The following is a 27,048-nucleotide window of genomic DNA, read 5'->3' as shown; positions in this document are numbered from 1 at the left end:
GTACAAAAACCAAGTTAAATCATTATTTCTCCATATAAAATAATAAATGTTTAGGTGCTATGAATTTAGCCGGAATAAGTCTAAATTATATTTTTAAGAGAAAGTTTTGAAGAGCACAATGGCAAAATGGCGCGTTTCTGAATTCAAACAGATTGTGTTACATTGCGGACCGGGCCATAAACAAGCACCCTCAGCGCTGTGAGTTTTATAGGCAATAAAATTTAATTTGAGAGCCAAGAAAAGTCGTAGCTTTTGGCCTGAGACTCCTAACAGTCAGTTTTCACTGCTAATTTTCTTTCTCTGGGCTTTAACATGCAGAGGTGATGAATCTCTTAATGTTTTTTTTCTATTATAACAGCAGGGACCAGGTCACAACTACAAATAATATCTCCACCCATATAAATTAAAAAGATAGGGTAATAATGCAATGCAAATGTAAACGATATCACTGATATTTCTTCCATTTTATTTGTATTTTATAGAGTTGTGGTCAGGACTTGGCTGACTGTTTTTTGGGGAAAGTCTGCGATTATAAAATCAACAGTGTTTTTTATAGCAGGGTGGGAACACGAATATAACCAGGGGTTGGCTTTTTTTCTTCTTCATTAAATCCTTATTTGAATACTGAGAAAAAACTTAACATAACATAATTGTTTTTTTTTCTTTTAAAACATATAAGATATACCCATCTCTCCAAACCTGTGAAATAAGACAATAGCGCATCTGATTCCAACCAATGCAAAGTTTTATTTCAAAGAAAATATTCTGCTCAGTTATAGTCGAAATCCATATAAAAATAAATGTCAAATGTCCTCTATTGAAGCCTAATGGAAGAAACAGTCCATGTAGGCAAAATAGTAGCTCTGTCGTTTTTTTTGTTTGTTTTTTTTCCCGTTTTAACTTACCTTGGTTGTGAGATCTATTAAATATTTCCCCGCTCACGCTGGAGCTGAGCAGCTACACTGAACACAAGAGTCTGAATGAGAATTAAAAAAAAAAAAAAAAGCAAATATTTCAGTAACTCAGGTTCTGCAGGTCGATTGTTGTGAGAGTTTCAGAGAAGAGGTCAAACGTCTCGGATGATAAAGGCAGAGGACTCGTTGAATCTGACAAACTCGGTGAGAAAGAGGAGGAGGATGAGAAAACGTGGAAATCCTGCAAAGAGACGTCCAGGCTCGGGGAATTATCATTGTCCGGGCCTATTGTTGACACGGAGATTGGAACAGTGGGAGCCGGGTTTGGAAAATGTTTCGGATTTTTCTCATTGCTGCTCAAAGGCGTAACACTGTCCCCATTGTTCCCGTTGTGACACTGCTGTGAAGTCAAGGTATTTTGGTGGAAATACCTCTCCCTCTCCCTCTCGTCCGCCGCCTGCTCCAGCTCGTCTTCCTCCGGCCCGTCGTCCTCCCCGCACGCGTATTTCCCCTCGCTGTCCCGGTTCTCCTTGCAGTGGGTCTGCCTCTTGTGTTTCATCCTCCTGTTCTGAAACCACACTTTCACCTGCTTCTCCGTTAAATCCAGCAGAGCCGCTATCTCCACCCGCCTCGGTCTGCACAGGTATTTGTTAAAATGAAACTCCTTCTCCAGCTCCAGAAGTTGGGTGTTGGTGTAGGCAGTCCTCAGCCTCCTGGATGATGATCCTCCACCGCCAACACCATCCTCTGGGATCTCTGGTGAACCTAGAAAAATAAACCAAAGATTATCATATATACATTTTTAATAAAACGATGGCTGGTGGTCAAAAATATAAAACAGCAACACAGTTGGAAAAGAGGCTCTGTGGGGTGAAACTTGTGGCAAGCAAGCACCAGGACTGGGAAGATTTATGGGCCCCAGGCAGAATATGATGGGTCTGCGTGGACAGGACAGGACGGAGGGTGAAGATTAATGAACATGCCAGCTGCCGGCCCGTGTAAGAATAATCTATCACTCTCCATTACTGTCGGGCATTAACACTCTTACACTGCATCACAAGTCAGTGCGTTACTTGATGAGATTAAGCATGCTTAAATCAAAACCCTATAGTGGCTCAAAGGGACGCCCACGTCGCGCAAGGCCCGGAGATGCAGCTCCTTTGCAGAGGGGGATCCTCAGACAATGAGGAGCCTTCTTCATGGAGGTTATTAATCATCGTGTCTTGCCTTGGGGGGAGAAGTAGAGTGGCGAGGAGTCAGTCGGTGTCGCAGAAGTCGCAGAGGAAGCAGCGGCAGCAGCGGCGGCGGAGGTCTGGCTCCTCTTGATGCTTTTCTTCTCCTTCATCCACGGGTACTCCGGGGGAAGGGATGCGGTCTGCAGCGGGCTGCAGCCTGTCAGAGCCTGCTTTGAGCGGCTGTGCCGTGGGTGGATACCCGGGCTGAGGCCGGGGATGGTCTGCTCAAAAGGAGGAGGAATCAGTGTCGAGTGTGAAAGCGCCGAGCTCTTGATTGATGAACTTTGAAATGCATCACCGACAGGGTTAGTGAGAGATGTCAGGCACTCAGCGAGCGACGGCTGGCTGTTGATAAAACCACTTTCTCGCCCAAATTCGTAATTCATCTCCTCCTTCTTGTCCCGGAGAGCCGCTGGTGTCAGAGAGGCCAGAAATAATAATGATAACGACAATAATGATAATAATTAATTAGCAGTTTAATTTCATAAACTACTAAACTGAATATAGTCGGAGACCTCTGTGCCATAAACTATTGCTTTCATGAGGACATGGTCGGAATTAGACCGTGCTGCTTGTCACATGATTGCATCTGCCCAATGACAATTTGGGGTTTTTATCAAAAGAAGCCACTGTCCCCTGTGATTGAACGAAAAACTCGGAGGGGTAACGCCTCATTCCGGGGGTAGGGGTTGCTTTATTTACACGTTTTTTTTTTTTTTAGGTCAGTTTCTTCACCGCTATACCCCCCTTACCCCCACCCACCCCTTTCCGAAAATGCAACCCAGAAGTCATGCCTTCTTTTGCGCGTCCGCGTGGTCTGAGGAGCCGAGCGGGCACGCGCAAATGAGTTCATATGTGTTTGTATGTGCACGCGAGTAACCTATGTGTGTTTATTTCGAGCACGCGGGTCACACTACAAATCATTTCCACGGTCACATTTGTGTCTCATAAAGTCCCCGCGCGGCCTCAGTCGTTATCAGCGCCGAGGCGTTAATCTGGAGACTTTCTTCAAGGTTTTGTTTTTCTACTGCCTGCAGAGAAAAGCTGCACCAGACATCCACCAACATGTCCACCCCTCCCCCAACACACACACACACACACACACACACACACACACACACACACACACACACACACACACACACACACACACACACACACACCAGAGAGAAAGAGATGTATTTTTTTATCTCAATTTAGCAATTTTGCCTTTATCAGATTCTGTCATTTTACATCTAAGATCCCTAACAGATAATGATACTGTACATCACGTTATAGTTTAAGTCTGTGTGGTGCATATTATAATTTGCTGATGAAAAAAAACAGACAATATTTTGTGTGTTTGTGAAAGACAGCAGTTGGGTTATTTAAGGGGCATCTGTCATATTTTTCTTTTCTTTTTTTACAGTTTACAGCTCCCTGTCCCACATCCCATTTCATTTATTTTATTTCACCAAGGCTATAGGGATAATATTGACCTAAGCCATCATCCATACACTCCAGCATTATTGGTTACAACATAGCAGAGAGCAGACATGATTTGCCACTGTAGTGTGAAGCAGAGGAAAGGCTGTTTATTGCTCAGGCTCTAAACAAAGAGCCCTGGTAGCCTGTGTGTGATCAATCTTTCTCGCCAAAAGGTCTGACAGCTCCCTGCCCTAAGAACACATTTAAACCATCTAACACTCCCTTAGATCATATATGGCCAGGAAGAGGACAGACACTCTCTAGGTAGGCTTGTGGGAGAAGTTTTCAATTTAGAAATGTGGCAGATTTCTATAGAAGCAGGAACGAGACGCGCGGCCATTACGCACCAAGGTTTTTTTGTTGGTTTTTTTGCGCACTTGATAATCAAGCAGAAATCCCGCAACAAACAGAAAAAACGTCATTTTGTAGCTTTTTTCGATTTGTTAAAAGGACTACCCAGGCACAGAAAACGAAAGAAGGGAGGAATGGACTTGGTTAGTGGTATAGAAACGAACGGAGCAGCTTTTACATAGGATCAATTGTTTGCTGAGGTGAGTGGGTGTTGGCATTCAGCAGAAATCCCATTCAGGCTCATACCTTTCTCTCTGTCTGGTACCCTGTGGACACAGTCTGTCTCTGGCCTGTTTCTGACTCTAACATATTGCATCTTAAAACAGATATAGCTTATATGAATGGATATATATTTGAATGTATATTTTGACTATTTTTTGTCTGTAAGGATGCACTTTGAATTGGACACAGGTCTTGTTTTGGAATAAGATCTGTCCTGTAATAATAGAATATATGATTTCAAATGTGATTTAAAAACAAAAAATATCAATTGCTCCATCATGATGGAGGCGTACACATTAATTTAGCAATTGCATTTCAGTTTAATTGAACTTCGTTGGGTTGTAGGATCTGTGTAGCATTTCTCATAATTTCTGTGAATTATTATCCAAACTAACCACATTATTTTTCTTTTCATTCTCATTAAAATGTTGGGGATAAATTGTGGTTTATATCAACAGCATTTTTCTGCCAGAGCGCAAAGATTTAAATCGACGCAGGTGTAACAGGACAATGAACAAAGAGCCCACAGGAAAATAAATTATCCCTCCGCAGTGTTTGATTTACAGGAACCTAAACAGAGCATGCTGAGACATGAGCATATTTCACATTTCGTGTCGCAACACATTTTTGATTTATATCGCCTTCTTGGTCCGTGCTTCACAGACACGAAGCTGCGTTTTGCTGCTTGTTGTTGTCGAACGAATTCGCAGAGGAAGGGGAGATGGTGCGTGCGTGGATGAGCCGGGAGCACGAGCGGCTCGTTTCCCGTCTGTTGTGAAACAACAAGAGACATCTGGGAGGCAAGAAGGCCAGAACCCGAGAGGACTAAGGAACTGGCTTTATTATTAATATTATTTAATAAATTACCATATAGTCTATATCTGCTGAAGTGTTTTAGTTATTCTTTATGGATGCAAATGACTGAAAAAATAAACAATTGAACTGCCAAAAAATGCTGTTTGTGATTTTTCAAAGTTAAAAAGGTGGTACTTTTTAATTTGAAACTTTTATGATACATGCAGGGATTAGCCTTGATTATTTTGAAATCATATTTGTCGAAATGATTGACAGCGTTTGTAAAAGTGTTTACTGCCTGTTGTTCCCGTCATTAACGCTGCAGTATATCATATATCACATCGTATTCTGCCTGTGGGAGGAAAAAATGCAACAGTACATTCAAGCCCAGTTGTAGACCTTCTGGAAAACACATTTGGCGTCGAGCCGTGTGTATGTGTGTTGCGCTGTATTGTGTGTGTGTGTGAGTGTGTGTGTGGGTCCTGGAAACAAAGCAAGATTTTCATGCAGTTTTATTTATACAGCCCCAATAATTCATTGGAAGATTTGACAGTTACTTCAGCCGCGTTATTGGCTCACAAATCAAACTGTTTTGCATGTCGACATGTGCAGAAAGAGTGTACATGATGTAAAAAGAAAAGAAGGAGAAATAAATTCACTTATATGGTCATTGGACCTTTTTAAATGAAATGAAATAAAATTTGGGGGATGGCAGCAAAGGGAATAAATCAAGTTAATAAATGCAACTGTGGTTATTGATATTGAAATTAATCGTCTGTGTGCTCTACTTCCAAATAACACACCACCTACCTCTTCCATGAGACAACCAGCCTCTCTGTCACTTTACTTCCTGTTTGATTCAAGTGTCTTTGCTCAGTTGTTCTGTGGGTAAAAACAACAACAAAAGTATAAATGTGAACGATTTGAAGCAAATTCTCAAACTGATGTGACATTGAAAGAAGAATAGGAATTCTGAACTGCATGTACCTGATATAGGAAGTCCAAACTCAGGGAGTACAATATGTATTTTCCATTAATCTGCCTTGTCACTGGGAGCCTGCAGGTTTATCTAGTAGCAAGCACATATTTGGGGATTTATATGAAACAACAGACTATTGGCAATGAGGATGAGTGAATCAGACTCTTATGTGTTCATGACTTTACTCCCCTGAACTTCTCCTCCAGAGTTCACTTGTGGCCTCCTCTGTCAGCAGAGGTGTCATGAGGTTTGATGTATAGGGGTCACGAGAGGTCACGGCAAACAACATCCAAGCCGCTTTCTGTTTCTCTGCAGCATGGCTCCTCACACTCCTGTTTGCACGGAAGATACCCATCCGGAGATTCACAGGGGTGCAGCTGGAATGCCGTCCACATACGGCACAGTTTTCCATGCAGGGCCTTGAGAAACCGGAGCGAAGGTTTGCATCTGTATATGTAGATATCTGTCTTTCTGGAAAAATGGGAACATGCAGTTATCCTTTTTCGATCCTTACAGTTTCCTCCAGAAAAGGAATAAGAGAGTTAATGAGGTGCATGTGGGTGACCTTTGGGGGTTGAGGGAGGTAGAAAGGGGTGAGGTTGGGGGTGGGTGGAAGGGTGGGAGGGAGGGATTAGTGTGAAAGGGAAGCAGGAAGGGAGGGAAGGTTTTAGGTATCTCCCACTTCTCAGGTCCTCAAGTTCATGTGAGCCTGGGTGCTACTGAAGTGCAGTGTAATTCCTGGAAAAATGAGGGCACTCACCTGCATCTGATAATATGTGTATGTGGTTGATCATAAGTCTGATTATGTCTTCACCTTAACAAAACAAGCAGTGGAGCCTTTTCACTGAGATTATATGCATGTAAGTATTCACAATGGTAGTTTATATTAGTTTAATCTTCGTTGGAAAACACATGTATATCTGTGCTGAAGTGTGTGATTACCACAGCTCTACATGTTTCTATAAACTCTTCCAAATGAAAAATTGGAGTCATTTGATTATTATTTCGTGCGTGTTTTTCACAGAAGACAATAAAAAAAAGTGGCAGACTCCCTTGTAAAACAGTTTTATATGGATCTTTGAAGGGAAATTCATGCCACACTTAAACTATACTGTCAAGTGAAACAGAGCAGGTATGGCTGGATTAGATGCTCCATGACAAACAGGCCTGGGGGATAAGTGGTGCATGTCTGTAGCAGATGGGGAGTGGGAGTGGTGTTTTTTGTGTGCCGTGAACGCATCACGAAGTAACAGTAACAGTGTTCCTCAGATGAGCCGCTGCCTCCACCTGCTGGTGGTCGCAGCGCAGCAGCACGAGGCGCTGCACAGAGACAGAGCTCTGACTCCATCACCAGCTCACTGCTGCTCGTCCTGCTTTCAGCATTTCTATTTCTATTATTTTCAACTCTATTTTTAAGTTTTTTTATATATAGGTTGATACATATTTTTGGCTTTATTTGGATGTTACTCCAATATTGTATAGTGCTCTCTCTCGCTCTCTCTCTCTCTGTGTGTGTGTGTGTGTGTGTGTGTGTGTGTGTGTGTGTGTGTGTGTGTGTGTGTGTGTGTGTGTGTGTGTGTGTGTGTGTGTGTGTGTGTGTGTGTGTGTGTGTGTGTGTGTGTGTGTGTGTGTTGCTGCGACCAAACAACAAACGGATGTCTGCGCCGAGACAGTGTAATTGTTGCAGACTGTTGTAAAGTAATTAGACTTTTTAAGGCTTACCCATCTGCAGTCCTGCCATACACCCCCCATTCCTCCTGTGTGTGTGTGCGTGTCTGTGTGTGTTGCTCGAGGCCTATCTTAAGGCAGTATTACATATTTGACTCTTTGCCCGAGTATCATTTGAAATGCAGCTTTACTGCTGTCACTGAGCCTCTACATGCTCTGCTGTTTTCGCACCTTATAAACAGCTGAAGTTGTGATTGCGGTTTATTGCAAAAGGGCATCTCGTCTAGTCTTTCCCTGCGCAGTACAAGGCTGAGATTATCCCACGAAGAACTGTTAATATTGATGATGTGATTCATAAAATAACCGACTGCCAAATAAACTATAAATACACTTTTTGTGGGTCATTTGGTTTGTGTGTAAAATTGTTTGCATTGCTGCTTGTTATTAGTTTGCAATCAATAGCCTGGCTGCATTTATGGAAATGTGTGTTTTTTTTGTTTTGTTTTGTTTTTTAGATCCAGCGATTAGTCATATTTGTGACCATACCAAAAAAAAAAAATCTTTATATTCAATATTTGGTGCAAATCCTTAAAAAAAACAGTGCCAATCAAATAAACAACCCCACTTATTTCCACAATAAAAAATATTGCCATCTATAATTATGCTGCAGCTCTCTGTGCCAAAACAGCATTTCTGAGAGAGAAAAATCTGGACAGGCCTTGGAAAGTTTTTGTGACTCGTTTTGGTTTGTTTGTGCAATAAAGCTGAATGGTTACAAACACGTAGTAAAATTTGTAGCTACATATTTTTTTTCCCTGCAGTATTAGTATCACATTGCTACATTCCTGTGTTTGTTTGTTTTCAGTTTAATTCATTTTCAGTGACAGTAGTTGAAATTCTAATCTTGTCCAAATAGTTTTGAAAAACCTTTAATTTGAAAAGATCAGCATATTACATAAGCTGAAACACTCTACATATTTTTGTTTAGATGTGTCAGGAGTGTGTTAATATTAAGAAAATTATTAAGACATAATTATTTTCTTGTGTGCTATAGAAACTACTCTTTATTTTGATGACGAGGTATTTTTTTTAAATGTGCACAGTGTTTTCACAAATGGGTCAAAACCTAGCGGTTAAAAAAAACATCTAAAGTTGCAAATACAATAACTTAAACAATGCAAATAGGTAGCAGAAGGACATTCAGGTAGTCGAGGATCATTTCATGCAAATAACAAATGGCCTACAATTAATAACTATCTGTGTGCGCCAAACAACAACATCGAAATTCTGACGAGACACGTTCTCCTCTCACAAACATGAAACACTGGGAGGAAAAAACTAAACAAAAAGACATCCAGCATCGTTTCAACAACACAAACTTTACAGCAATAGGTGTAACAGCTCAGGAATATTTAAGATATACCCCCCTACCCCACCCAAGCCCACCCCAACCCCCCTTAACCCCCCCTCCCCTCCCCTCCCCTTCCTCGGGCTCTAAATCCCACCATCAGTTCAAAAACCAGTTAACTGTCTCTCCGCCGGTCTTTGTTTTCTTTCTTCATCTTCATCCTGCGGTTCTGAAACCAGATTTTCACCTGCCTCTCGGTCAAATTCAGGAGTCTCGCTATCTCGTATCTACGATCCCGGGGGAGGTACATGTTAAAGAGAAACTCCTTTTCCAGTTCGAGGATTTGGTGCTTTGTGTACGGACAACGCTTTTTTCTGGTGGGCTTCGCGTGAAGCCAGTTGGATGATGGGTTATCTGGAAACAAGGGAATGAGTGGGAAGGGTGGGGTGGGGGGGTGGGGGGGGGGGTGGGGTCAGAACCATGAGAGAAGAAGAAGAGTTAATGCTCCCAGAGTGTAGTAGCATACTCAAAAATACAAGACTAGTCTGTTGGCTAAGTGTGTGTGTGTGTGTGTGTGTGTGTGTGTGTGTGTGTGTGTGTGTGTGTGTGTGTGTGTGTGTGTGTGTGTGTGTGTGTGTGTGTGTGTGTGTGTGTGTGTGTGTGGGAGAGAGGGAGGGAGGGGGGAGGAGGAGGAGGGGTACATGCTCTTCCTGGCAGGATCATCTATTTGTTAATTTTTGGTTCATTTTCACTTTGCACTGAGCAATGTGAGGATTGGACAGAAAAATTTACTCTGATCATGTGTTGTTATTGTACAGTGGAGTGGTCCATGACACCTTGAAGAAATATGTATCTTGTTTGTTTTTTTTTACTACTACTGTTCAACGACATTGGTTATAACATTTTTACATACTAAACCAGACATGTGACATCCAAGATAATTCTTCTAAATCTTGAAGCAATTTTTATTCTGCAAATTCAGCCCATGGAGTGATTGGAATAAAGAGTAAAAAACGTCGCATTGCTTACTTGCATCTGCCGCCCTGCTCTCCTCTGCTGACGCTGACGGGCTGTCGGCCGTGCGCTTAGACGTGGCTGATGTGGTTTCGCAGGGAATCTCCGCAAGGGACGCTCCGTTTTCAATGTCAGACAAAAGAGGTGTGTGCGTCTCCAAAGTTGTACATTCAGCACTCCCAATCAGAGGCTCGGGTTTGATCTCATAATGCATGGCTGTCGATGGTAATCCCGTCAAACACAGGGACGCGGAGACCGGGTCCAACGCCCAGGAGCGCGTAAACATGCCATCGCTGTCCCCGCTCGTGTAATGGTGATGTATATAAGTCGGAGTGGCTGTGTTTGGAGGGTGGGCCGACATGGGACTCCAAGATCCGCCAAAAATAGAAGATTTCGCCTGCAAAGGACAAGACTCCGGTCCGCCATATTCGGTGAGCATCGCCTGCTCCACCCCTGCAGCTGATGAGTACCTCGGTGCCATATCTTCCTGCTCGGGAAGAACACGCGAGTCAACATAATAACTGGTTCCCAACATCGACATTGCATGAAAAAATGCAGAAGCAAAAAATATATATAACAATAATAATAACACCGACAACGTGTTATAGTCCTGCAATCTTTAGGAAAACCACATTCATTGCATGGTGTAATGTGCTGCTTTCCTGCACCAGCTTGGAGCTCAATGCGTCCAGTAAGTTGAACCTTGCCCAACACTGGATATGGCGCCCCAAACACGTGACCGTGGGACAGAACAATAAATAATAAATCAGCCCGCTGCTCAACTAAATGGCCACCATTTTCCCCACCATATTTTAATAGCAAATCCCAGCGCCTTTATTGGGAAATATTTCGTTTTATAAGCAATAAACGTTCAGATTTTTTTTGTCAAGAGATCTTATGGTGGTGTAATCGAACATAGTTGTGATGGGGGAGGGAGGGGATGGGTGACGGGATGGGGTGGGCTGGGGGGGTAGTAGCCTAATACTACTTTAAAGCCTCCATTTGTGTAACAACCTCTTCACTTGTAAAAGAAAAAAAAGCATATTCATAAAAAAAATGTAATGGGTATATTTATCCTCCAGAGTAATATAAAAACTTTATAATAATGTAATGACCTCATTCTACAAAACCAATTCTCTTTGGAGCTGTTAGGTGCAACATTTTCAAGAGTTTTTAAATAAGATAAAAGTATCAAAGATGCGTCTGAAGGACCTCTGGATTTTACACTATCTACACATATTAAGGGATGGTTTGGTTTCCAAGCTGCACGTTGCTGCTGCGTCTGCGGAGTTGTGGGTCCACTTTGAAGGCAATCTAAAACGGAAAGTGGGGTGAGGTTATTTGGGTGCTATATAACAGTCCCTTTTTATCACGGGCAATTGGGTTGTTTTTCTTCAGGTTACAACCTGGCTGTCTAAGCTAAATATCACCAATAAAGCTGCAGCCTTTGTGTCCTTTCTCTGGCGCAAGCAGACGCATCCGGCGTTTCCTACGGCGAGGCAACTGGCAGACTGCAATGATCATAACCGAGGCCTTGTCTGTCCTCTCCTCCCTTCTTCCTGGACACATGCACAATCCTTTCTTTTCCCCACGTAGTCTTACTCCTTGCTTTTCATTACACACACACACACACACACACACACACACACACACACACACACACACACACACACACACACACACACACACACACACACACACACACACACACACACAGAAAACAGAAGAAGCCTCCAGAGAGGTATAGTCTCAAATCGCAGACCTGGTGAAAACTTTGTGTCTCTGAGAATAAATCAGAGCATATCCAGATACATACATAACCGTGTTATTGTTATGGCTTCATAATGAGAAAAAGATCCACAGAGAGATAAGAATCCTCTCTCCTGAGTTCCTTTCGCTCACAACAATAAAAGACGTTATTGCACTTTTTGGAATAATAAATAATGTCTGTCTTTCGCTACATTATGGGGGAAAAAAGAAGAAGGAGAAAAAAGAAAGATCAATCAGTAATTAATCGTGATTCACTTTTCATGATGCGATGAGTTTTACTGTGGTAATCAAGGCAGTTTCGTGTTGTGGGAGAAATAATAAAGCCCAACAACATGAGACTACCTAAACCACTCAACAGTCCGCTCTCCTCTTCAGGAAAATCTGCTAGAACGTGCTTTAGTGTCGTTTTTGTATATATGTGTGTGTTTCTTCTTAGAAAAAAAAAAAAAACTTGTTAGTGTGTTCAAAGTGTGAAAATTGTGTATAGCTTCTCTGCATAAAATGTGCCTGTAAAAATTTTTTTTACAGATTTGTAACAGATAATAAAAAGTGAAGCCAGTCAGTTTGACATTGTGTGACATTGTTAAATTAATTCTCAAACTATTCTGCAACATGTTGGATTGATCTTGTCCACGTGCGTCTTTACGCAATGCGATTTTTGTTTTATATTTACTCTAAAATAAACTTGTTGGTTGTTGGTTGTTTTGGAAAACAGGACCCACTTATTACAATGATACGGAAGGAAATAATTGTGTGTTACAATAAAAAACAAAGTCACAAAGCGACGAAAGTGTGCACGTCATGAGCGCCAGACAGCTACAAACTGCACCAGGCTTGGGTATGAAGAAAATCTCTCACTACTGCTGTGATGATATTTAGTGTGAACAAAGCGCACCCGCTCCAAAACACGAAGGTATTATCACCACGCGCTGTACCTGTGCCAGTTGTGAGATTTAAACCGCGCGCAAATCCTATATCGTCTGTCTCTCTGAATGAAATAAGAAGTCTACAGTTGCAGGGATGGTTTTATTAATTTGACCAGCAAAAATGTGCAAATATTCATCAAACCTCTTGGGTTCTTTTAGCTGTCACATAAAGGCCTACATGTAACTGTAACACAAGTATCCCAAGGGTTAGTCCAGCATGCAAATTCCAATGGTTCACTCAGGTTGAATATACAATATGTACAAGCCTGAAGCTCTGAAACATTGTGGTCACATCCTGAACATTTTTCAACACAATGGATCAACGTTACAAATGTAGCCATTTATAAATACATATCCACGACAACAATTTTTTTTAAAACAGACGTGAAAATAACATTTTCCCCCCGAAAGAAGAACAACAATCAATAAGTTAGCAGTAGGGTCCTATTTTCCATGGACATTCTCACAGTTGGGTGGGTGTTGGGGAGAGGGAGGGGAGGGGAGGGGGGGGCTCTGCACAGGCGCCCTTGCCATGGATGGAGGAGGGCGCCAGAGACGCAGACAGTCTCATGAGAAACTGAAGTTGCTGGAGAGCTCTCGGATCCTATTCTCGCGGCTCATTTTTTTCAGTTTCATCCTCCTGTTTTGGAACCAGATTTTGACTTGCCTGTCAGTGAGGTGCACACTGCGGCTGATCTCCAGGCGACGCTCCCTAGTCAAGTACATGTTGAAGAGAAACTCCTTCTCCAGCTCCAGAGTCTGGTGCTTGGTGTAGGGGCAGCGCTTCTTTCGGCCACTCTTAGCTGTGAGCCAATTAGCCGTACTTTCCATTTTGCCATCTACAATGAGAGCGAGACATTTACACGTTAGAGGCATTAAGGCAACAGGTGTGACAAATCCATTGTACCTGCAGGGATAATATCAAAGAAATTAAAATTCAAAATAATCCAAATTTAACCTTTGTCCAGTTCATACAACACTGGTGTGGACGCGCTCACTATCTAAAGCTGTCTGTTAGGTGGATAAATGATAAATCCTATCACACAACTACACTGTAAAACCCACCTCACGACTGATTTCTTTGTGCTATTTGATTTCTACTTGTATGGTTTTACGCACGACCAGAAAGCGGTGCAATTCAGCGTTTTTCTTTCTTTTTTTTAGGACACTGCTCGCCTATCTGCTACTGTTAATCAGCCTTAAACCACAGAAGCAGCCTCGTAGCCAGCTGCACCTTTATTAAGACATAAAACACAGCCTGCTGAAAATACAGCAAAGGCCTGTGTCTTTGATGAGAGGACAAAAAGAAATCAGTCTTGGACAGGACACATGAACTAGACTGGGTTGGCCTTTGCTGTTGCTTTAAATGTTATAATAATGAAACCCTGATGATAGCCCATTTAAAAGCACGGGGATAATGTGCATGCCTTGCACTTGTAAAACTTCATACTGTTAAAACAAATCAATCAAGCCTGAATTAATAGCGCTGCATTATGGCACAGCTATAGCAGCCAGTGTGTAATCTAGAACAAGAGCTACTAAAACACAATAGCTCTGATCCTCGGCTCTGATTGGTTAAGTCACGTTCAATTTCACCTCATGCCTGATAAACCTGTAAATAGCCGATTACCACACACCTGTGAGTGGCTGGCTGTTGACCTAAATATCAATCCTGTGGTAGAAAACCAGCACTCATACCTATGTTCATTCCTGTGTGGTTAGAATTCATTGGTGTAAAAGAAAAAAAAGAAAAATGGACGCTTAGAAATGTCATGTGCATGCCCCTTTATGCTATTTATTTTTCTATTTTGTTTTGGGTTTTTTTTTTTTGCAATGTATATCGACTCTTCACCTTTGACGGGCTTTTCTGGACATTCCGCACTGCACGTCTCGGCGGGCTCGGGGGAGGATGAGCTTTCCGAGGAGAGGCGGCTGTCCTCGTCTCTGGCCGGGGCGCAGGGCGCAGGGAGAGGCGCCTCCTCGTGGCTCTCCCTCCGCTCGGGCTCCGCCGAGGCAGCCGGCAGCGGCGGCTGTGGCTGGGAGGAGGACTGGCTGTCCAAGCGGGCAGGTCGCTGCAGGCTAAAGTGATTCATGTTTGGCTGGACATCATGGTACAGCCTGGAGGTCGTGTACGTCTGGGACAGGCGGAAGTAGCCGGGGACTGGCACGGTGCTGCCGGTCACCGGGCATGATGCAGTGGAGTAGGAAATGTCATCCACTGTCGCTCCTTTAGGACATTTGTCTGACTCATAAAGGCAATATGCGCCCTCCTCTTTTATACTCGGCGAGAAGGAACACTGAGCCATGTGCTGGCCGCTGGGCTGATCCACCCGGCAGGATCTCGACGTTTCCAGCCACGTTTCCATCCCTTGAACATACGGAGCAGAAGAAGGGATCACGCTCTGGGTGCTTGGCTCGTTGCGCTTACCGATCCCCGGGAAACAGGAGCCACCGGAGAGTCCATAAGAATATTCCGGCGCCGGTGGCAAATACACGCCGTTACTCTGGTAATATGAACCACTGTCGGTTCTCACGTTGATTAAGGAGTCCACGAAAAATGAATTTCCAGCCTGGTTGTTGGGGCATGTCATCGTTGTGGTATAATTTGACGGAGGATGAAGATAGCCCTTTCTGGCTGACATTTCTTGTGCAAAACATTGCTGAATAATTACTGATACTCACGCTTCTCACTGTAGCCTGCAGCCAATTAAAACACCAGGCGACTACAGACTCCTCCCAGTCCGACCAGGCTGCTCCACTGTGTCATATATTTTGTTTTAGGCTAAGTAAAGAGAAAACTGTGTTGAGGGAAAATGGTGCATTAGAAGGGGTTTAAGTAAAATCTTTAAATCTCCTCTGAATCTTGGATTGTGAGCCTCGATCACCACCTATATGAGCCCGGGGCTGCGTATGTAAATTAACATCAGCCCCTGTCTGACAACTCAGCTGTTGAAAGCTGTCCCTAACAATTATGAACAATACACAGCTTTATGGCCACTTTTACAGCACTGTAAAAATGAAGGGATCTGGAGGAGCCTCTGAGAAGCTCGGGGTACATCAGAGATCCAAAAGGTCCAGGGTCTTTTCTGTGCTGCTTTGGTTATTATTGTGAATGAGTGTGAGCGTGTGCATGTGGTGTGTGTGTGTATTTTTAAACTCCTCGTGGACTGACCAGTGGCCGTGAACGCACCGTCTCCCCTCGACCCACTGCTGGTGGAGACCACTGCAAAGTCACATTACATTGCAGCTAATGTGACTGAGCTGTGAATGCTGCGGGTGCAAATGCAATAACTGCGTCAAGTCCTCCTATTTCTTTTTATTTCCAGCAGAAGGCTGATTTGAGCATATATAAGGACAGTGGAGTAAACGCCACAGCTGAACAATGCTGTGGTGCTTCACGTTTTTTCTCATGATCACCAAATACTGACAGGACACTGTAAAAATGCAGCTCGCTACAGAATAGATTATATTACAACTTGTTAAAGTTGCTTTTATCTCCTTTAAAGAACCACTGGGGATTTGGATGAGTTTCACGCATCCACACACACACACACACACACACACACACACACACACACACACACACACACACACACACACACACACACACACACACACACACACACACACACACACACACACACACACACACACACACAATGCATGGACACACAAAACCCTCAATACTTTCAAATTCTAAATATATTCAATCTCCAATCAATACCTGCTACCATTCCCTGTATATGCATAAATAAAACACCGAGGTGCAATTTTAAGTTTATGTATATAGCCTATATTTTTTTATTTTAAATATATAGGCTATATATTAAAACGTTTCACTTTTTTCTCTATATTGGCTTTATCATTTGTATTAACTTTGACACAACGGACCTACGAGTGTGAGCGGGAGGTCATGGGGAAAATAGAAAACTAATAACTACGTGATTCAGTCAGAAAAAGAAATGAAAATCAATCAATCAAAAATTTCTTGCGTAACAAGTTCGAAAACCAAAGTGATAACAGTTAATGTTACACGATGGAATTTATTCTTAATTTAGAATAAACTAGATAAATAAAAGTGATATATGTTTCTCGTGCAACTCAAGATAGCCTAAATTATGTTTGCTTTTCATAATATCAATAAATAGACAGTAAGCGAAAAACATTCACCCGCATTGACCACTGCAATATTTAAAATATTATTAAAAAAAAAAAAAATGGGGGGAAAAAAAGGAAAAGAAAACAGCAACTTATGCCTCCTTAAAAGGCCGTCAATGGGTCAGGGGGTTTATAACACAGGTCTGCAGATTTAGGTCAGCCTATAATGTCTCCAAAGATAGGTTTACCCTGAAATACAACATCAGCTAACTGCATTTTCCTATGAATCTGGAGCCAATAAGTCTAGAAATCAGAGCTACAGTTTATGTAGCCTACAGCCATTTTTATGGCGTCAAACGTCCAGCAGTCTGGCTGCAATGAATGATAATATTCATTAACCCTATTGGATTGTCTCCTGTGATGTGTCTGTGCTCGCAGTGGGTGACCTGGACTTCTTTTATTATTCCCATAAAACTTTTCTTTTTTTTTTAATTCTTACAATTACTATTTTTTTCGAAACGTTAGAAAAACGAATAGAGAGCCCCATTCAGACTTAGTGTTGTGTGTCCAAATGGCACAAAATGCAGTCAGAAATGAAACGCACGCGCACATACACGGATGCAACGAGCTGTAGAAAAAGTTGACAACTGATGTCGTGTGTATAAAACATTTCAAAGTTTCTCATTTTGAGGTTTACACCGTCCACGTTACATGTAAAGAACATAAATCCAACTTAATGTTTGTAAAATGACGTATGGCCAACAGCCCACGATACATTTGAAACAGTATGGAGATTATAAAAGTTAGTGAGCCACTAAATGCCTGGGATATAGGCCCTTGTGTTCTTATATCTTCGTGTGCATTAGTCACTCCAGGCCCATAACTTCTGTTGAACTGCAACCTGAGGATCTACATTAGATTTGACGTTCAAGAGACAAACAGCTTTTCTTGCACTATTTACTTCCAGCATTTTTTTTTTTTACTTTATACAGTAATGATTCCATTACATCATAACATCTCACATAGCGCCTTCACTCCAGTAGCTTTCAGATGGAGATGAAGTGGGATAAAGTAGAAAAAATAGACATAAGTCCTTAAATCGCACTATAAGAACCCCCGCTTGTAGCCATAAAACGCATGACAATATTTCCGTGCCTACCTTAAACAATGAAATCCATGAGGTTGGTGACATGTTTTAGTGGAGTTGAGACCAACTTCTTTTATATCTCAATTCACGGCAATGACATTGATCTGAGGAGCGCCACCCAGTGGGCGAAGGACAGCAGGGCCCATGCACGCTGCAAACGAAAAACACACACAAAAAACGCAGAAGATTCCTACCACGGTAAGATGCTGAAACAAATGACGCCGGAAAGGTCCGTGAACACAAGCTTTCAATGCTCCCAGCCGTTGTTTTTCAGCCCCTTAGTCACAGTTAATAACCTTGGTCTCAGACGCTTTATTGCACTACACTCCAAATGCTCCAGACGAATCCGCGTTTTATGGCCAAGTTACTGGAGCAACTGGGAGGATGTGCAGCAATCAAAGCGGAATTCCTGGGAGCCTCACAGGATGCACGGTATAAGGAAGGCATCAGGGCCCTTATTAGCTTATGGCAGGCCATTTAAGTTGTTTCCAGGGGCCTTGTGGCGAACATAAAACCACCTCAACCAAAATTTGTACCCATCTTCTTTGTTTCGCCTGGTTCATTTTTTTTTTTTTTTTTTTTTTTTACCATCTTCTCAGGTTAATTTCCACATGACCTACATTTCATAGCATCAAAAGCCATGTCTCATGTGCTCTTAAGGTTAAACCAATCCTGAGAATAAATAAACGATGGCAGCTATAGATCTGATATGTGTTGTGGAGGTTTTCATCTTTTCATTTATTCCAGTGCCTCCACCTGGATGGTTTTAGTAGAAAAAACGGTATGGTCTTTACAACCAGTGTGTCAGGAAGACCTATCAGACAGGTAAGATAAAAAATAAAAAGTAAAAAAAATAAATAATACAATAAAATAAACCTTTCCACGTCGTACAACAATGAAACTAACCCTTTGAAATGGATATCAAATAATAGCCGCAGCGGATCATGTTTCCAGTCATGGTGGGGAATAATAAAAAAAGAAAGAAAAAAGCATCCGAGCTACATATCATGCATCTGATACGATGCACGTGCTGGCATATAAAAGAAAATATGGGATTATGTTTCATTTGGGGAGGGTCTGGTCTTTTATCAGCGGTTTGCCCCCTGGATGAAGTTGGAGGTTTAATCCAACTTTACGGCCAAGAGCTCAACAGAGCGCTGGTGCTGAGGGTCAAGCGCAGATGTTGAATATCAGACTTAAAATGCGTGAAATCGGTGAGTTGGTATCAGATTATAACTCATCTTGTACTATAACTATGTAACATAAACTAGTTATTCTTGGAGAAGCTTGATGATCATCGCCAGCGATGTCAGCTATGGAGGTATTTGACTAATTCCATCACACACAAAACAGTTTCCAGTTAATCTGGGAGGGGGGGCGGCTTGGTGTATTTGGACAATAAAGTTAAACGATTACGAGAAAGAATGAAACACGAACAGTGGTTTAATGTCAAGATTTGTGGCCGTGAGAGGTTTCGTGTGCTTGTGCGTGTGTATAAAATTGTGAAAATAAGTTTCATTTAAAGGAGAGAGAGGGAGGGGGGGGGGGGGTGATTTTGTTTGGAAAACACAATTCCGTGTGTGTATTTGCTGAAATAAAGTTTCATTTTAGGGGGAAAGACATTAGATTATATTCAGAAGATGCGTGTGTTGTTGGGTAACATGGAGGGAATTAAAACACAGCTGTTTTTCCTCGTGTAAGCGCAACAAACACGCAACCACGGCATTTGAAATTTTTGGAAAATTGTTATTTGGTCGAGCAAGGTGAATAATAGACCTATGAAGTAATAATAATAGTAATAATAAAATTAATAATAATAATAATAATAGAGTCAGGGTGTTTAATGACAAAATAGTGTATAAATAGTAGAATTCTTTATGAAGTCTGATACATTAGAAAACGTCGCCATCTTGTCCAGGTAATGCTGCAGATGTGTACAGATGAGAGGGTGCATGGCTGTGCGCCAATGACAAGTCTTTGTTGAGTTTTTTTGTTGTTGTTGTTGTTGTTTTTATAGCAGGGGGTTTGTGGTGTAGTACTGTAAACGGTCTCTGTTCAGTTTCTTCTCCTTCATCCTCCTGTTCTGAAACCAGATTTTGACCTGGCGGTCTGTCAGGTTGAGCATCCGCGAGAGCTGCAGACGCTTCTCCTTGTTGATGTAAACGCTGAAAAAGAACTCCCTCTCCAGTTCCCTGATCTGATATTTGGAGTACGGACACCTCTTCTTGCGCGTCCTCTGGCCACCTGGGAACACAATAATAATAATTAAAAAAAAAAAAAAAGGAGGTAAAGGTCACTGCATGTGATATCATACAAGACAAACGTGAAATGAAGTGTATATCTGTGGCTATATGGAGCATGGAGCGGTGCTCTGTATCTGTGAGCTTTGGAGTTCAAGTGTTTCCTTCCTCTCAGGCCTGCAGCAGCAGCAGCAGCAGCATTTGTAAACAAAGACTGGACTTGATAGTGGAACATGTTGGGCACATGAACAGTTGCACGTCGGAAGTTGTGAAAACTGTATAAAACCATACTGGCTGCTTTTTAAGAGCGAGGCTGTGGGCCTGAAGCCAAACACTCAGGACCATCATGTACGTGATATGCTTTATTTATTGCCTGTCTTTGCTTCCACTGAGAGTAAAAACCAGATGATGTTACTGTTGGTGAAGCAACACAGAACAAAAAAAAGCAGTTGTTGGATTAAATCCTCGTAAATCCGGCGATTTGGTAAATATTTATCTTTATAGGAAAGTCTGCTCCAAAGTCAGATTAAAATGCCACAGCGGCCACTTCAGTCACCACAGAATAAAACAAATTGTAAATCCAAAAATACACACATGTAAAACATAAATATGGTGAGCATCTATTCTGAGCATCATGCACGTAAATATGAGAGATTTATCTGAAATGTTTGGAGTGTTATTTTTGGTTCTATGTGGGGGGAAAAGTACATTTAGCATAAAAATGAAGTTTTACAGGCTAATTAAACCAGGCGATTTAAACACACAAATGGAGGAAAAAGTGGAGATCTTGCTTGAAATGTTGGAAAGACAAGCTTAACACCAAAGTCTTCACGGCCAATTTCAATCCCAAGCACGTGATCTTGTCGTTTATAACATAGTTTTGTTATAGGGTAAATCTGCAGGCCCTCCATAAACCTAACGTGCTTATAAAACAGCATATAAAAAGCTTTAAGAGCAACGCGTTAGATTTTTCTCCTTCTTGCATTAAGCAGGGCTACTCACTGCTGCTTTTGCTCTGTTTCTCCTCGCTGTGGCCGGAGGACGACTTGGGGCTGCAGCTCTCCGCCGTGTCCGAGCCCGGGTGAGCCGGGGGAGCGGGGCTCGCTCTGGCCGCGTGTCTGTCCGCGTCTGCGGCTTGTGCTGTCGGCGTTGTGCTGCTCTCCGCGCTCCCGTACGCGGTGTCGAAGAACTGGTCGAAAGCCTGCGGCAGGACGCCGTTCCTGCCAACGCTGCCATAGAAGCCGGGCGTCGTGGGGTTGGTTGCTGAGCTGGAGTGGCTGCTGGCGCCGCCGGAGCCGCCGCCTTTCACCAGGATCTCTCCCCCCCGGGAGGTCGGACTGGTCCATCCGTCCCTGTGCATGATGTCCTCTGTGTAGCAGTGCGATAGGCTCCCCCTGCTGTGGTGCCATTTACTGGAAGTATCAATGCCATAGTCTCTGAAAGCCACATCTCTCACGGACGGGACCTGTGGCAGGGCTGAGGACTGGTAGGAGTATGTCATGGGGCAAGAAGACTGACTTTGGGTTAAATAATGAGGGAGACCCGAGAAGTCTGCTCCGGAGACGTAGTAAGTGCAGCTTGGTAAATACATATTAGAGCCAGTGATCCGCTCATCAAAATCCATATTCTGCTGTTGGAAACGTCCTACAATAATCCTCGCATAGTTCCTCCGCGGCGCTGCGCTCCAGTCACTTTGAGGCAGACTGCTGGAGCAGAAATCCTTAGACTTACAAGCTGACGTGGGGATCCATCTCTATCCATTCCTGAGGGCCAAAGCCATGTGACCACTGGCACAAAATGACAGATAGCCTACGCGTCAACGTGTAGGCTATATGAGTCAATGAGTTTATAAAGAAGACCTTTGGCTGTATGGGGAAGGAAAAATACTGAGAGGGAATTTTGCATGGACCCAATTTAGCCCATTTTCAGGGAGCTGAATATCTTAAACGCGGGTTCTTCCTCTGCCATTGATTGGGGCTACTTATAACTGTCTGTGGACTATTGTCGTTAAATGACCATATTACAAGGTAGAAAAAAACAGAGGATTACATCCCATTTCAAGCTAAGATGCTTAACCTGCCACTTTTTTCAGCTTAAAGTTGCTTTGTAAATCTAACCCTCACCTTAACCCTCACCTTAACCTCTGCGACTGAATGCTTTTAAAGATGAAGACCGTGTATGCATAGTCTTTGTGTGCGTAAAGGCTGTGCACACAAAGGCAACTTTTAGGCTCACAACTAAGAATCAAATGCAACAATATCTGGTATCATGACAGGGAGATCTGGGCCTGTCACACAAGGGTCCACTATCATAGAAGCTACTCTTGTATTGACTAAATTTCTATTTTGAATCTTTTGATCATCGAGTCAATGGCAAGTATGGATTCGCAGACTGTATGTGAATCTAATACATCTCCTCTGGCTATTTATAGACTAATCTGGCCGACAAGTGGTGGAGCAATGCGAGTCATGTTGCACTTTTGCCAGGCATAAGTCCAGTTTGGCGCGAGGGGAGGGGGGGGGGGGGGGCACAAAAAGACAATAGCTTGTCCAGGCAGGCCTAGTTTGTTCTCCAGTGGTTGCTATGGATCTGTTTTTAGAGCAACGTTTTCATGAGCATTAAAGCAAATCAGCGATTCTGTTACAGAAACCAAAACAAACCTGTTGTCTGTTTGCATCATCCCTGCATGGTTATGTTTGCGTGGGTGCGTAAAAGTAAAAGCGTCTATTTTTAAGCATCTGTGTGTTTGTTCACCACGTGTGTAAATCACAGTGAGCCATCAAAAAAAACTGTACATTTTGTGTCCAAAGAGTCACCACATGGGAGGATTCATCTTGCGCAAAAAATAAAATGCAGGGATAAGAAGCGGGAGATGTGCGCAAGCAGCTCGGATGAAGTTCACGTGGAGGTAATCAGCTGATATATATAGGCAGACGGGATAAAGCATGCGTTTCACGTTTAATGCAAACATGCAGATTGTTGTTTATAGGCTATGAATAATAATTGTATTTGCCGAGGAAGAGAGAGAAGGAGGGATGGAGGGAGAGAAGGAGAGGAGGAGGAGGTGGAGGGGTGTCCAGTCTTTACATCGCCTGTTCTCTCTTTGCAACGCCCAATATAAACCGTTGGACACGGGCTATTTCCCACAGTCCAATCCATTTTCATTTGTCATCAGCTGCTGAGTAAGTGGGCACATGTGTCACATATCACTAATCCTGTTATGCAGCCAATTTCAGAATTTAGTCCAAATTCACTTTTCATACATCAAAGACATGTGAATTTGTCATGTGCAGGGAAGCATTAGGAGAGAGTGTGTAGTATTTCATTCTGACCAGGTGGTTTTGCTGTTTGACTTGAACTGATTGAGCTTCATTCAGTGGTGTGTGTGTGTGTGTGTGTGTGTGTGTGTGTGTGTGTGTGTGTGTGTGTGTGTGTGTGTGTGTGTGTGTGTGTGTGTGTGTGTGTGTGTGTGTGTGTGTGTGTGTGTGTGTGTGTCTCCCTGAAGTGTGTTAGGCGATTATTGTATGAGGTTGTTATTTATTTGGTGATTAAAATTGTCTTATATAATACATTTGACGACAATTCATGGTTTTGTTTTTATATTCTTAGGTGCAATAATCAGCTGCTCAGAGGCATCGTCAGCTTTGAGGCCCGAGGCTGCAGGAAGTGGCCCATGCAGTTTGTCCCATTAAACCCCTTTCCTCCTCTCCCTATAAGTCCTGCAGCACGGCTTTCAAATAAGGCTGCACCCAAAATAAATACATGTATGAAGACAATACAAATGATTTTAAAAACTGTTTTTATCTAAGAGACTTTACACTAGTGAAGAGAAGCTGGTAAACCTTGATCTCCAGCCGGTTGTGAGGGGAAAAAAATGAGCAAAAAATACATTTCAATAAAAATTTAATTTCTCTTTCTCGTAGATGCACTTTGGTCTTTGTGTGCGAAATTGCAAACGAATGCAAATAAAGAAATGCATAAAACAATGAGCGTTTTAAATATCTGTTCGGTACTGTGAATAAAAAAGGTTCATTTAAACCAAATATAAAAGATTTTTGTGTGTATGTGTTTCATTTTCTTTTATTTTTGACATTTCTTTGATGGAAGTCAAGGCTGGCTGCTGCTGCTCGTTCGTGAGTCGCCTTTAAAAAGGTTCAGCTGCAATAAAGTTGGGAAGAGGAAATAAAAAAAAATCTGCAGTACAAGATCTCTGAAGAATAAATGTATGACATTTATTCAGTGTAGCATAAAATGGGAAAAGCTGGAAGTCTAAAAATACGTGTAAGATGGAGCGTGGCCTGGCGCTATGTGTGTGTGTGTGTGTGGCTGTGAGGGCGCAGCTGACGGATGATTTTCAAAAATCAAAGCAGTTTTCTTGGTTTCTCTGAATTTTCTGTCGACACTCAAGCAGGAATGTGGTTCGGTTTAACTGCCTGAAAATCTACACGCGCCTCCTGCTTTTCCTGGATCCTCACTTCACTCCATTCATATGTTTTCTAAAATGTGTCGCCTGCACAGTTTATTATTGTAGGATGTGCGCAGTAAAATGCCAGATAACTGAAGCGTTTGATTTGATTTGATTTTTTTCTCCTTTTTTTGGGTGCATGGCCCTAATGTATTCTAATGTTTGTGAGCATCAGTAAATTCAGCTTGTACTTGAATTAAAGCAGCTGTAAATCAGTGAGACGGTGACAGCAGGTTTCCAACCTGTGTAGTGAGTTTTGGTGTTTATATTTGGATGACGGGGCAGTTGCCTCCAAAGAAAACTACTGAGCAGGAAACCAAAGGGCTGAACATCTTTAAATCTTTTCACTTTTAGGAAATGCACCATGATGTGGAAAATGGGTCTGAATAAAAGATGAAGCCTCATGAAAACTGATCCAAGCTTTTTTTCAAACGGCAAGCAAACGGGAGTTTAGCATGAAAAAATACATGAAAACATAAATTTAAAATCAGGATGAGTTGGAAAACTATTCACAAAATTTTTTTTTTTTTTTCAAAGGAGGTTAAATCGAAAGCAACTGGACTTAGTTATTTGTCTAGTCAGTTATTTGTCTATTTGTCCAGTTGCTTTCGATTTAACCTCCTTTGAAATACTATGACCTGGACAAATGAGAATATGCACCGGCTTATTCACAAAAATGTCCTTAGTGGTCATGGACAGTTAGTTTAGCCTCAATTAGCGGCTTCTAAAGGAACAAACAGGAGCAACTGAGCCTGCATACGCACTGATTCAAATCATTTAAAGTGAAATATGAGTGGACACAGTTTCAACCTCAAGTTATTGTTTATCAAACGTAAACGCTCTTGTCTGAAGTTCATTGTGCAACGTGCAACGGCACATCCACCACAACACACTAAAACACACACACGGACAACAAAAAGAAAGATGCAGGAGTGCAGATATTCAGCATTACACAACCAATTATTCATACACGTGTAAATATAAGTTTATATGTTTCTTTTTCTTCATACTTTTTTTTTTTTTTTTTTTTTTTTTTTACGTTTTTGTTTCTCTGTGTATTTTTATTGACTCCAGTTTCCTGTGTGAAAGCTGAATTCAGATACAATTTTCTCTTGTGCTGTTATGCGCCGACTCTGAGTGAGTTTCTGTTATTATCATCGTCTTTGTGTTAGTGACTCATGCGGTGGCACACTTCAGGCCTGCCGCACGCGGGACACCCTGGACTCAGCTGCATTAACATGTGCAGCTGTTAGGGGGAGCAGCGACACAGAACAACAAGAGGGGACAGCACATCTGCACAGAGGAAGGTCCCTGACTCCAGCTCAGCAAGGTATATAGACCAACACCTCTCCAACAGAGTGGAGCAGTCACAGCTGAATCGATATTATTATTGGCAAGGGGGTTGTTTGTTATTTTATTGCAGTTTGTTGTTTTTGTTTTTGTACGAAACAGAAAAGGGCACAGCGGCCAATTATTCTTAAACACTAAATCTCGAAATGCTCCTCCTACTATAACGAAGAACCTCAAACAGCCTCTCATAATCTCTTATTTTGAATACAGCTATTGATTGAAATTCCATGAATTGTAAATTAAGTTTGTCATTTTTGCAGACAGTTTAGAAACGAAATTTCAAAGCGCATTAAAAAAAAAACAGATGAACGGATGAGAACGAGGATTTGTTTGTTCGCGCTGACTTTCACTTTGACATTTCAAACGCATGTTAGTAAATGAAGCGCTGATGAAAAATGAAAAATAGACCAGTCAATCGATCATATTCACTCTCATTTTAAAGAAACTAATCATGGCGGTGTTTGTGTTAAAATGATCTAAAATTAAGAATTTGCTCAAATCGGTTACCTGTAACTAAAATAGCCTGTATGAGGTGAACAGGCTTCAGACAAAAGGCCTAATGTTAATAATGATGACGATATTACGGACTTTTCCTTTAAGTGCTAAGATTTAGAAATGTATACAAATCTAGATTATTTCGCCAATATTCCTATAATTTTTTGCTATAGCTAGTACAATTTAATATATCGAGAATACAATCTAATATACTGTTATTAGTGGAGAAATGGCTTGAGGTTTTGATATCTTCATTAATTGCTTAAAAGTTGATGACACATTTGATTGATAACAAGTAAACGGGTAAACCTGCGTCAGGTAGTGAAGTAACAGGTGGGCCTATTTCATACACACGCATGCACACGCACTGTCCTGTGAAGGTAGAGATGAACATACAGAGCATCAGATGACTGCAGTTAAATGGACAGGAGCTGTGCTGACGGGACTTGGCCACTAGATGGCGACATAAACTGTCAGTGGTTTAGGCTCTGAGCTGCTGAGCTGCAGAGCTGCAGGCCTGCTGGCTGCTGGCTGCTGGCCTTAGTGGATGAGAGGAGATGAAAC

General features: G+C 42.1%; 4 protein-coding genes across 5 annotated transcripts; all 4 read right to left on the bottom strand.

The window, feature by feature from the left end:
- Positions 1 to 1,014: 1,014 nt before the first annotated feature.
- Positions 1,015 to 6,163, bottom strand: hoxa2b (homeobox A2b; the record flags this gene model as incomplete). Of its 2 annotated transcripts, XR_014596049.1 has the most annotated exons (3): positions 5,972 to 6,163; positions 5,795 to 5,866; positions 1,415 to 1,679 (listed from the first exon to the last, which is right to left on the bottom strand). XR_014596049.1 is itself a non-coding variant. In XM_083989878.1 (2 exons), exons 1-2 carry the CDS (start codon positions 2,533 to 2,535, stop codon positions 1,015 to 1,017), a joined length of 1,059 nt encoding a protein of 352 aa, XP_083846004.1. In that variant the 5' UTR covers positions 2,536 to 2,571. The 2 variants fall into 2 exon arrangements, 1 of the variants encoding a protein (XP_083846004.1); XM_083989878.1 differs by lacking the exons at positions 5,795 to 5,866; positions 5,972 to 6,163 and adding an exon at positions 2,142 to 2,571 and having other exon boundaries at positions 1,015 to 1,679.
- Positions 6,164 to 9,131: 2,968 nt separating this feature from the next.
- On the bottom strand, positions 9,132 to 10,663 carry hoxa9b (homeobox A9b). Its single transcript, XM_083988966.1, has 2 exons — positions 10,009 to 10,663; positions 9,132 to 9,393 (listed from the first exon to the last, which is right to left on the bottom strand). The coding sequence occupies exons 1-2, from the start codon at positions 10,532 to 10,534 to the stop codon at positions 9,155 to 9,157; spliced, it is 765 nt and encodes a 254-aa protein (XP_083845092.1). The 5' UTR covers positions 10,535 to 10,663; the 3' UTR covers positions 9,132 to 9,154.
- Positions 10,664 to 13,225: 2,562 nt separating this feature from the next.
- Positions 13,226 to 15,331, bottom strand: hoxa10b (homeobox A10b; the record flags this gene model as incomplete). Its single annotated transcript, XM_083988965.1, has 2 exons — positions 13,226 to 13,528; positions 14,542 to 15,331. 2 exons carry the CDS (start codon positions 15,329 to 15,331, stop codon positions 13,257 to 13,259), a joined length of 1,062 nt encoding a protein of 353 aa, XP_083845091.1. The 3' UTR covers positions 13,226 to 13,256.
- Positions 15,332 to 19,945: 4,614 nt separating this feature from the next.
- hoxa11b (homeobox A11b) lies at positions 19,946 to 21,935 on the bottom strand (the record flags this gene model as incomplete). Its single annotated transcript, XM_083990513.1, is given in 3 exon segments — positions 19,946 to 20,178; positions 21,177 to 21,920; positions 21,923 to 21,935. Coding segments are annotated over 3 exon segments (990 nt in total).
- Between the last annotated feature and the right edge of the window lie 5,113 nt (positions 21,936 to 27,048).

This window comes from Trachurus trachurus (assembly GCF_905171665.1).
Source record: "Trachurus trachurus genome assembly, chromosome: 16".
NCBI lineage: Eukaryota > Metazoa > Chordata > Actinopteri > Carangiformes > Carangidae > Trachurus > Trachurus trachurus.
This window is presented reverse-complemented; position numbering and strand designations above follow the sequence as displayed.

Excerpts from the sequence above, each read along its gene's own strand:
- hoxa9b (XM_083988966.1), bottom strand. The coding sequence starts at position 10,534 with ATGTCGATGTTGGGAACCAGTTATTATGTTGACTCGCGTGTTCTTCCC. Across the intron at positions 9,394-10,008 it reads GAGCAGGGCGGCAGATGCAA|ATAACCCATCATCCAACTGG; the intron begins GTAAGCAATGCG and ends CCTTGTTTCCAG.